Source organism: Falco punctatus (assembly GCF_963210335.1).
Source record: "Falco punctatus genome assembly, chromosome: 8".
Taxonomy (NCBI): Eukaryota; Metazoa; Chordata; class Aves; order Falconiformes; family Falconidae; genus Falco; species Falco punctatus.
The window spans coordinates 38076836-38089521 of NC_137588.1; the positions used below are offsets into that span (position 1 = coordinate 38076836).

At 38.9% G+C, this 12686-nt stretch overlaps 1 protein-coding gene across 1 annotated transcript in view; it reads right to left on the minus strand.

The window, feature by feature from the left end:
- LRP1B (LDL receptor related protein 1B) overlaps positions 1-10441 on the minus strand; it is a gene marked incomplete at its 5' end in the record, with an annotated part of 587496 nt that extends 577055 nt beyond the window's left edge. Inside the window, 3 exon segments of the mRNA XM_080399306.1 lie at positions 9343-9410; positions 9412-9466; positions 10426-10441. Of these exon segments, the coding sequence (XP_080255432.1) occupies positions 9343-9410; positions 9412-9466; positions 10426-10441 (139 nt within the window).
- Between the last annotated feature and the right edge of the window lie 2245 nt (positions 10442-12686).

Below are 12686 nucleotides of genomic sequence, written 5' to 3' on the forward strand. Positions count from 1 at the left end.
TCACATCTCTTCTCTCCACCACATGCCTAACAATCAGTTACTGCCTCACTTTTTCAGAAGGACAGCATTTTTTTCCACAGTATGTTTAAGGGCCTTGCTGGCATAGTTTCTTTCAACCACAGTGCTACTGCTTAGCTCCTCTCTGGGATCTCCTGTTGACAGTGCAGTAGACTCATCCCTCCTGTGAAACCAGAGGACTGCATCTGTACCTGAAGAACAGCCCAGGCCCAAACTCTGATTAACACTGCAACGTGTCTTATTTGTGGCCAAATACTGTCAAGAAGGTCAATGCTGAAGGGGTGTGAGGCTAGGGAAAGTCATTAAACTAGGTTTAACAGCTAGCACAAATTCATGAAATAGAAGCTGTGCCAAGTCTTACCATCTCTTCTTGCCATATATGCACTTTGTTAGGGTGCAGTTTACAGCTTAGCTATGAAAATAAAATTGCTTTGCTTTAAAAACTTGAAAACAAAGTATTGGTCAAAGTATGAATTACTTTTATAGGTTTTTCAGAAGATTGATCTTTTCATTTTCTTGTCTTATGAGTATGTATCCTATTAGATCTGCTTCTGTGTAGGAAGTGCAATTTTAGCAAGCAATTAATCCATAAATGAGGTGTTTCAGAGTTCTAGGTATTGGGCACCATCCTTCAAAGGCTCTATCCTGATACTGTATTATGCCTACATGTTTCCACAGACCTTAAAAAAGGCTCATCTTGTCAGCAATCATTTAATTGAATTCCCCATGAAGCACTTTTGGAAAATCATGCACAAGGTAATCAGCCATAGAGGGGGTAAAGAAAAAAAAAATAGTGTTTCTAATGACTATGTCACTGACAGATACAATGACCTTTAAGTCCTTCAGTACTGAACTTCTTGTTGCATACTTCATTCAAAAGAAAACATGCAGCCACAGAAGTTACACCTGTTTTAACCTGGACCTCTTCATTGGGATGATGAGTTTCCATGCAATACTGACACAATAATCCCTTGTGTAGTTCTTATCTTTCACACAGACCAGACCTCCAAATTCATAAATAAACATTTTGAAAAACTTGCCCCATGTGGAAAGGCAAAATTACATCTACTGCCGCATTTTATGTACTGAGATGGTCACAAACTCTAGCACTTTCCTGAGTATAAGGAAAAACCTTGTGTAAAAGTCATTTCATATTATGAGTTCAAAGCATTTAAGAAAGGAATTATTCTTTCTTAAACTTTTGTACACTACACATTTGCAAGGCACAAATCATTAGTAGTAACCCAGAAGCAACCCAGCCTTACAAAAAACTATTGGTCTATAATAAAAGGTAGTGTAATTATTTATATTGGTAAGCTGTAATTGTTTACGTATCTGCATATATAACACAGTAATGCCAGAATGATAATCAGAATCTATTACAGTGTCTTAACTACCTTTTAAGGCAACCTTTGGCTGAAACAGGATTAGGTGTATGGACTGTGTAAAGGACAATGCTGAAGAACATTCAGAATGGAAAGCAGAGTAGAAATGAATACACAGAATAGAAATTAATATATATAGAAAAAGTTATTTAATGCTTTTATTCTTTAAAATTTGAAAAAAATAGCATAAGCAAGTAATTCTACTTTCTATGAAGTTCTTTTACGCGACTATAGCATGTCACTTTTAAAACTACTATTTAAGAAAATATTTTTTTTTTTTACTCACAAAAACATTCCTACAAAATGAATGCTGCTGGAAACAAAGCCCCTGGTGCTAACCCTTTACCTTGACAGCAGCAGTGTCTGACAAGTCACCAGGAGCAAGATTCACTATATCTCTGATACCAGATGGACAGACTTATACCGTGCTCTTGCAAGGTCCTTGTGTTCCTTCTGGCCTAAGTTTCAGTTTCCACAGTGTTACCTGGCTGACAGGGTATATGATACACACAATAGGTGTTCAGCCTACCATGACATTCCTTGAGCATTCCATCACCTATCTTTTCAGACATTCAGTCCTGTGGATCTGATCCTCCTACCTTATTCCAGTACCCATAGTTATCACAGACACACAGAGCCAGCCTTTATTAAAAAATATATATGTATAATAAAAATAAATTTAGAGGCAGGCACAAGCTTAGTCATTCCATACTTCAGAGGGCAGAAGGCAACACAGTTGCAGGCAAAGGCCACACAACCCCCCTCTGTGGGGCTCATCAGCTTGTGTTCAGCACCACACCAGCACATTTCCTCAGCTTTACACTTGCTGCACATTTAGATCTGTACATTGGCTGTATAGATACAGCCCATATAATACGGGGATCAGGTAGAGATAGCCCTGTGGTGGGTTGACTATTGCCAGCTCCCAGACCCCCAGTCACTCCCCCGCCTTAATAGCATGCGGGAGAATATATAGATTGCAAAGCTCATCGGTTGATATAACAAGGAAATCACTCACCAGTTACTGTCACAGGCGAAACTCTAGTTCGGGACAATTACTTCAGAGCCCGACTGCAGTCCCTGTCAGGAGAACTTGCTACAGCGTGGGCCCCTCTCCACAGGCCACATTTTCCTCAGGAAATGTCCGCCTGCTCCTCCATGGTCTCCCCAGGGGCTGTGGGGGCATCTCTGCTCTGGCACCCGCAGAGCCTCCACCCCTTCCGACCTGGGTGTTCGCAGGGCTCTCTCCTTCCTCACTCCTCAGCACCCGGCAGCATTTTGCCTTTTCTTAAATACGTTTTCCCCAACAGTGGCACCAGCACTGCTGACAGGCCCCGCCATGGGGGCTGCAGCCAGCTGTGCCCGGCACCAGGCAGCACCGGCCTCTCCTCAGCAGCTCCCCCAGCCCCGGCTGCCAACACCCACACACACCCAGTAGAAGCCCCCAAAAAATCAATAACTTCCATAGTAGGGCCACAATCGTTCATTTAATCACACTAAGTTGCTCGCACAAAATGAATAAACTAGCTTTATTCAGAGAAGGGTAACACATATTCAAGTCATTCAACAATGTGCTTGTCTCAGAAGTAGTATCACAGCCTGTTGGGAAATTATCAAAAGGAACTGCCTCTAAACGTTCTCTAGGGCCTCAATACCGTTGCTTATGACTGATAAAATAAGTGCAAAACCATAAAGGTTATTCCCAACCTCAGATGGGTGCTCCCCTGCACCCAAAGGCAGAGTGGCCCAGAGGGAAAAAGCACCAGAATTAGTGGTGAGAAACACAGGAACACTGACAAAGCACAAAACTCCTCAGGAAGACAACTGGGTCTCATCAATGCCGGTCCCAACCATCACAGTGGAACAGCCTGAACTCCTCCAGACCAAGTATCATGCAGGATTTATCTCACTGGGGTGCTTCCCTATAACCTTTCCAAAAGGCTTGGGAGGATAGGAGCACCATCAACATTCATCCTTTCCAGACTGTTTGCTCTCATATTCTGTTAACTACCAGAATATCGGCCATCCTATCACACCAGCAAAATCACCTTTCCTGGAGGGGCCAAGCACAGTAGTTTTCCCAAATGATGGAGTAAGGGGAAAGCAGAGGTCAGCAGCTGAATCCCAGGCAACAATCACACAAGTGTCTATCAAAATGAAAGGAGGCAGACAACAGCAAACTATCTGAATAGGATCAAGCACAGCAGACCTGAGAGCCAATATGCCAGAAAGTAGGATGCCAAAATCTTTATGCATCTTTTCTTTAACAGTGGTTACCAACCATGGTAGCTTTGCCAAGGTAAACTGCAAGGAGACCTTCAGTGGGAAGCGTGCTTTCTTTCAGGTCTGTTCTAATGGTATCAGAGAAGTTAATCTTACTTCATAACATTCACCTTGTTCTGTCAGAAGCACTTCTTTTCACCAGACAACATAAAAACATGGCAACGTTGTATTGCTGCATTAAGCATTTAACTGAATTTTACCTAAACTAGCACCAGTTTTATCAAATTTGTTGACATTTGCCATTCGATTGTGGTTCATTTCCTACAAGGGCTTTAGAAGTTATGTTTCACACTACTGATATGAAAGATACTGATTCAGAGAGAAAAAGAGAGTACACATTCATCACCACAAAGCAGTTTAAATACGACTAGTTCCACAATTGAGTATCTTGCTAAAGAACAGTCGTAAGCAGCTAATTTATGTAGCAGATTCCTTGTTCAACAGTAACTACATACAGCAAAACTGTCAAAAGTAGAAACACAAGAACACATTTTTCCCTCATGTCCAGCTTTTTCTTCATTTACATTCAACAGCCTCATGGAAGCTCATCTTTAATGTATGCAAGTTATTTATTGATCTGGGATCTTCCAAAGCTACTTAAGAGTGGTTTGGGACCCTGGCTTTCAGCTTTTCATTGAATTTCAATGATTCTACTCAAAAAAGAATTAGGGGCTTTAGGAAATTTTATCTTTATTGTTTCATGCTACAGGAGCAACATAGCATCCAATTATCTTACCCTTTTCTGGTAAAAGAACTACAACTGAAGTACCCAATTAACAATTTTTAAGCTTGTGAAACTAGTCTCACATAATTAGCATCCAGAGAATGAAAGAAGCTATTTTAGCAAACAAAGTGAGACTCAAGGTTTTAAACAAGGTATTTCTGGTTGCTGCCTTTCTTTTGCTTCTCCAACTTCAGTTTAATCATGATTATAGAAGATTATACTCTCTCAAAGTCACAGAGAAATATTATTATCAAAGATAATTTCAACATATTATGATAAGGCTACACCTAGTCAAACATCTAGAGACAGAGACCATTCAGATTTGAGGATTTGATAATGTAAACTGGGGTTCTTTCAATTCATGACCAGTCAGCTACAAATAAAATGTGTGGGTGGTCTGTATGCAAACAGTCATTTGAATGCCATTTAGGAAAGCTCAAATATCAGCACAGTGCCAGGATAACAAAGTGCAGTTGCAGACAATACAAGAAACTGAGCTGCAGTCTGGCAGTGCAAAGCAAATTGTTTTCACAAATTTTGACACTGCTAAAGTAACTGAGTGTCAAGTACTTTCACGTCTTGGTAGTACTAGATCTCCTCGTATTGTGGTTTTTTCCCCTCCCACAAGATATTAATGACCTTCATGCAGTACTTGAGGTCATGGATGGTTCTAATGGGCAACTGCGCTGTACCAAAGTAAAGCTGCCTGCAACGTGCCACAGAACAATATGAAAAGATCTCAGAGTATACTGGTGCCAGACCTCAAGTCTCGCTTCACAGGGCAGGTATCAGGCTGTGTTATAGCTACTTCCTCTACTTGGTAGCTAAGAGACAATAAACCAGCACTTGCTGTAACTGCTTCTGCACAAAGCATTACAAAAACCAAACGCCATGTGTACAGTTCCAGGGAGAAGCTACAAAAAAAAAGCAATTTAGTTTCCTGTGCCTTTGTCTCACCTTCCCTTAGCACAAAGCATTCCAACAGAGAGTTTGTGAAGAGATTAGAAAACAATATGCAAGCCAGAAAAATTCTAAAGCTGCAAACAAAAAACAAATCCTGAAGTACTAAATGGATGGAGTCATTTGCCAACATACCTTTCAGATCTCAAAGCTATTAGCAGGAGGTTGGGGAGAAAAACATCAAAGCACAAGTCTGGATTTCAGAAGCCACTGATATTCCTTGGGCAACTGCACAGCTTGCTTAAAGATGATTATGTTATTCAGAGGTATAACTGCAGAAAGCAACACACACCAGTACCCCAAAATGACAATATTGTAAATTGGATCTCTGAGATACAGTTAATGAAATTCGCTACTTAAGCCCCTATAAAAGTTGCTGAGATGCAAGTGATCACAGCCTAAGACCAATAGTACCGGCAAGAATGGTAAAATAAGCAAAAAAAAACGCAAAGCAGAACACACACACCATACCCCCCAAGAATAAGAGTATTAAATGGGAGTTTCCAACTATTGAATGCCTAAAGCAGGCAACAGTGAACAGACACTCTGATACAGAAGGTTATCGCTATTTGTTTTTCATTTTTTATGTGTTTCAACAGTATATCTGACTATTGTAATTTTCCCACCAAAACACTCCAGCATATGAGTCTACAGATAGCATTTTTAAATTTTTTTCCTCACTTTTTACTGTAAGGAAGTCCTCTAAACATTTGCATCAACCTCCAGACAAACAGCTATCTGTAAAAGTCAAACATGTCTGGCCAGATTCTGGGGCATCTGATAGACTCTCATTGATTTCAAGTGAGCTTGCTGATTTAGCTTACTGAAGAACCTAGCATCATCCCATTAGGTGAAGTAAATTGATTATTCAGTCCTGACTATTTGCAAAAACCTTATGAACAACTTAGAGCCTTACCACTCAAGAAAGGGTATAAATTACTCGGGTCAAGAGTTATATTAATACAATTTAAAAAACAAATAAACAATGTTTTATCATGAATAACTCACAAACAGAAAAGCAACAAAACCAGTTCACTAAATTACTCATTATGAATTACTGAACCAGGTTCTTTGGCACTATAAAAAGCAGCAGTTTCACTAAGAAAGAATTACAGCTGCTAAGAAACAGAGGAGGGCCACAAGTATAGGTGCCATAGGAATTCACTTCTGGTTTTACAAAGCTATTTTTGAGACCATTCAGTGGAAGATGGGAAGTAGAAGGGGAACAGAGTAGGTAACAGCAGCAGCTGTCTACTGACTCAAAAGAACACAGGCAGTGACAGGACACCACCTCCACACTCACCGAAAGCCCATGGAAGCTGTGTCTGCATAAAGCCCTGCTCCAACCTTTGCCAACGCAGTGGCTGAATCCAGTTAAGTTGTAAGATTGCCACCTGCTTCTCTTTTTTGTCCAATCCTAGGTCTCTTTACTAATGCTAATAAAGGGACTAGTCAGTATGATTTCAGGTGAATCCCTGACGAAATCTATACAGCCATAGCATAGGTGCTTGTACAGCCTGATAACTTCCAGGTTCTATTGCAAAACCTGGTTAAAATGCCACTAGGAGAGAGGCCACAAAGATACTTAGTTCCTAGAACTTTTCTGTAAATAGATGGTTTAATGATGAGACTAATAAGACTTTTCATATTCTCACCATGTGAAAAGCTGCCTCATGAGAATTTCTCTCCTTTTATACACCTTGAAATCCCCACAAGAGAGAAGTTAAGAACTTCCACTTGCAGGAAAAGCTTTGATCAATGCTTGCACATTATTAGAAAGCAGAAACCCCTATTACTAGGCACAAATCCACAGAAAATCAATCAAACTCCATTTGTTTATGGCTATAGGAACAACTAGCCAAATCTGTCAGGCTGCACCACATAATTCATCGCACGTACGTCACAGCTGACAAATAGAGGCTGCGTTCAACTATAAACAGACACATGACTCAGTGCACAAAAACTGGAAGGTGCTGCATCCCTGGCATTAAGACCAGAGTCCTCAAATATTTCATACTAATATTTTAAATTTAATTTATAAGTCCTTACAGATACTGTGAAGTATCAGCAGGAAAGTTCAGGAACATCATATTAATCTCTAATGAGAAACAACGTACCTTATGAAACTAAAGTACATACATATATTTCAATAAATACTACATTTGACAGCAAATTACGCTGACTACACAAATATCAAACCATCCAGACCAAAACATAATTATGAGCAAATATGTAGGACAGTTTCACTCAGCATCCCAGTGCCATCCCTCGGTTCTCACACGGAGTTGTTGGCTGAGCTAAACTGGAAGGGTGAGACAGGGCACCAGACCTGACAGGATTACCACCGCTGCCCACACTGCCAAGTGTTGCCCAGGCACCTCGATAACCAGCAGCTTGTCAGCAAAGGGCTACATAAGCTGTGCATGCATAAGGATTCAAACATTTTCCTGCTCTACAATCAGAAAAGCAGTGATGCTAACTCCCGCCTGTGTCTAGGACAGCCTAAGTGATGCATCCTACAGGAACTATTAGCATTTGCAAAGGGGAATGCGTTTCCAAAAGGACTAGGATGACTGATGTCAGGAAGAGTGTAGGCTTGCTTTCTCCCTTTCTTCAAGCCATCAATATACTTCAAAGCTTATGTTTTCAATATGCCTGGACTTTGAACAGCATTACTAAACACAAATCACATGGTCCAGTACAACAAACATGCAGGGTTCTTGAGAGAAAAATATCTAGGCATCCAGTATGCTGCTGGGGATTTGGGAATACATGCAAAATATCAGGAGGCAAATTAAAAACTCCGTGACCATCTTTTTGTGCTCTTATCACAATACTCATTAGTCAGCAGAAACACTTTTAACTGCAGATACTAACCCTATGCTTGGAAATATTATATTAGAGAAGGCAGTAATTAGTCATCAGTGCAGTCAAAAATCTAACTGTACCTAATGCTTCTGACTACAGTATTTTGATTTTGAGTATTCCAAAGTGTTTCAAAAGGTGGTTAATCAGAGCACCCTCACCACAGCCCTGGAGGCAATTTTCCTATCTGTTCCAGAGAACAAATGGCAGAGCAGGAAGGGTTGTAATCATTGGTGCAACATTTGTCCAGACAGAAATGGTTTCCAGACATCTTGAATTCATGTCCCTCATTTTAAAGATTAGACTCCTAAATACTGTCTGATGTTCGATATTTTCTTTTAGCAGCAAACCACATTTCTAGCAATACTTGCAATCAGGAAGGCTTTGATACCAAAAACATGTTTCTTCTCTTGCATTGATTATCCTTGGGATAAAATCAGGAAATTCCCTCATTTTCCTCAGAATGAAGGAAACAAGGGAACTTAAAGATTTAATATTACCTCTTCAGTAGTCTACAAGGCTGATAAGGAAAAAAGTCTGTAAGGTTGCTACTCTGGTCTTCAGAAGCTCTTAGTCACATTGAAAAAAAAACCAAAAACCAAACAGGTCTCTTACTATAATTAAACACGGTTTATTAAAACTTTCCCTCACTTTCCTTTCCTTGTTTCTTTCCTCCTCATAGTTTTTACGTCTTCTTTCATGCCTCCCTTTGATGTCTGCATGTGTTTCATACTTTTATTGAAAACACTATCATTTGCACTATGCATTTCTACCCCAGCTCCCCCTGAATGTATTTAAAGGAAAACACTTTTCCCATGTCTGACTTTGACTCTGCCCTCTACAGCTCAGCTACAGCTCAGTGAGAGCACAGGGAACATATGCTCTGGTGACAGCACTCTGATTACAAAGTGGTACATGAAAAAACACCTTCCATCTCTTCCATTTCTTTTGTGTCTCACCTACATAGCAAGTGTAACCTGTTCCCTTTGATATGAAGATTTGTTCGGGATTTATTAAAAAAAAATGAATCTATCCATTCAATTGTATAGTTATAGTAACTATAAATGTTACCATTAAAAGGAAGATAAGAGCATCTTCGTTACTTACATGTGTCTAAAGACTCATCTAAATCAATAGGACAATCAGTCTCTCCATCACACAGCCAGTGTTGAGAGACAAGTCACACAATCACGACACAGAAACTCTCTTATGTCACATAATCTATTTTCTTCTGAAAATGAGAATGTTTTAGAATGCAGCAATTAAAATAAAGGAAAATTAAGTGACAATGAAAATGAGAACCAAAACCAAAGTGATTCTGAAAACAGACATCAAAACAAACAACAGGAGCAATGTGAAGTCATAATTTAATGATATCTAATGCCATAACTCACCTTAACATTCAGATGTAATGTTTCAGAAGGAGCATCCTATAAACTGTTCCAATCAACATTAGCATAAACTGCCTCTATGATGTAGAATTTTATGAAGTCCTGGTTTTCTCTACCTATTTCACATTGAAGTAAATTCGTTCACTAGATAGAAATCAACAAGCTTTAATTTCATATTATCAGCAGGGATGTACCCCATTCTCCTCTCCTGCCCCAGAAAATATTTTCAAATTTTTTCAAGTAATCAGATTTTCATGGATATATTTTTGAAAGCAATCAAAAATCTTTTTAAATAAACATATATATTACTGTTTCTTTAGGTACATATTTTAATTGCAGAAACCTATTGCAGTTTTGCATAAAAACTATTCTAATTTCATGTGACATAATTTGCAAACAAAGGATTTAGTTATTTAAGGTCAACACTGAGGCAACTTGAAAACAACAGCCTTTAAAAGAGGGCGATTTTGGAAGCATGGCACACCCAAACTATCTGGTGGATTCAACCACCAAAGTGTGATGTCCTCGAGACCTAGAGTTAGCTAACTCAATACTATTCTATCATTAATGTAAAACTATTTTAACATTAAAGCTCACAAAGCCTCTGTGCCATATATTCACTTTACCAATATACAAATTACAGCAGTGTCTCTCACAAGGTTACATTGCAGATTGCTGGGGAAAGGCTTCTTGATCATTCTTACGTCAACATAAGTTAGAAATAACTTCACTGGAGTTGATATTATTACAAGGATATAAACCCAGGTATAAATAAGGAGACAATTAACCTCAACTTCACCTATACATCTTTTCATCGGTTTAGTTCATACCAAAAGCCAACATATACAGTTACCTTTTTTCTTAACACCCTTAGCACGCTGTGAGTCAGTGCTGTACACCGCCAGCTCATGCCTGCTGGACCCAGCTGCTCTCTTGACAGACCTTCGTTGCTGCAACTTGTGATAAAGTGCTTCGACTTTTAAGAAGCATTATGATATTAATTCCCTACTCTACTATGTCAACTAGCAATTAGCATGATAACAAAGAGCCACTGTTCCTCAGAACAACTCAACTAGCCTTCTAAAAAAAATATCTATTTTGCAGACACTATATATATCCTTTTTACCTAATCACTGTAAGACGTATTTCTAAACACGCTTCTAAAGCTAACCGAGCTTCAAAGGAAAACTCTTACAGCACAGTGTTTGGGACATTTATGTATTATTACGCTAGGGAATAACAATGGGAACACTTCATTAAAATTAACCTAGCGTTTTGTATGCGCAGACCTCATTTGCAAGGTCAATCTCTAAAACTATTGATGGCTACAGTTTCAAACAAGTCAAAGTTTCAACTGTTACCTAGATGTGGTTCATATTGCTTAAACTAGCTACATCGTGGCTTCTATAACTCCATAGAAATCAAAGCATTTTTCTTGTATTTTTATCCCTGCCTTTACCTCAACAGCAAACATTGCTCAGTCATTTAAGTTGTTTATCTTCTCTGAAAAAATTGAGTGACTGTATAATTAAATGCATAACTTCACACACGGAAGAGGTTTTGCTTAAATCTTTGAGGGAGATGATTGAAGTTCCTGCTTGAAAAAACATCTTGGAAGTCAGCGAGAGGGGAAGGAGTTTGGCAAGTTTCAGCATTTTAAAGACATTCAGTAGTATGAGCAAAACCTGCATGAAGAACTGTTTATTATTTGGGTTTATAACATCCTTGAAATTCACAATAGATTTCTGTTTCTTTATGGAAACCTCGTATTACGCTGAACAATCATTTTCTGTGTATTACATGTTTGTAACAGACCTGGGAATATTAAAACACAAAACCAGTTACCTACCATGTCGGCTTATTTATACCACTCAAGAACAATTCTTTAAGAGCAAAAAATAGTGGAAAGTACTAACTTCATGAAATAAGATTCCCAAGATCAAATTGTTTCAGATTATATTTTTCTAAATGTTATTTGTTATAGATTTCTGAACTGACAGCTAAATGAAAAAAGTGTATAAAATGTAGAGTTTTTGCACAGTAAAGTTTACACAAGTGACTGGCTCTACATGAACCTACTCAATTACCAACATGCACAATACCAGTAGGGGAAAAAAAACCCAAGAAGTCCTGACAATAAATGGGTAATTGGAGAAACCAATGCTGTCATTTATGCCAAAAAGTAATATTCCAGGTCTAATTATAGATCACAGCAAGCAGAGCCCAGTATTAAGAAAGCCACATCAAAGCTGATGAGGAATTTCAGTCTAGTCATTCAAGTTTGTAAACAAACTGTACAGCAATGCCAATGAAATCACTGTGAAGTGTGCAGAACTGCACTTTTCTAGTTTTTCAGTGCAATGTCTACTGTAAACCCTATGCATAAGTCCTGTGGCTGTCACTGAAGAAATGCCAGCAGTAAGGAACAAGAATGGTACGAAAGGAACTGTTCCCTGTTCTGCATAGTCCTTACCATTGCTCCCTTGGAAATGCAAAATTTAAAGCAGAGCAAAAGAAAACAAATAGAACTACACTACCATTAATTTAAAGGCTTTCTCCTCTGCAACACTCCCCCATGTTTTATACTTTAATGCATAATAAGATGTCTTTTTGCTACTTTGTGTCAAATGCCAGTCAAAACACATCCAAACAGTGCTTCCCCCAGCTGTAACAAGCAGGAATCCAACAGAAACCTCTGAATGACACCACAAACACTTGAGTAAAAGGCACCCAAACTAGGAGTGATATGGTACAGGGAAGTATCCCATCACCACACTTCAAGAGGAATGAAACTCTGACAGAAAACCTGGAGGGAAAGAAGATACTAAGCTTTTTGTTTGTTTGGAGGACCATGGATACAGCAGTCAGTAAGAACTGTTGCAGGTGATTATTTCTTACCCGTTAGTGCACCAGGTTGTTTAAATATTGCAGATGGTCACATATGTCTGCACAAATAAATCTTGCATTTCTTCTTATTTTGGCAAAAGAAAATAGCCTAACTACCTGGACATAAATAAGTTCTAAAAAGCCATTTCCTATATAGCTCGATTTCAAGTATGT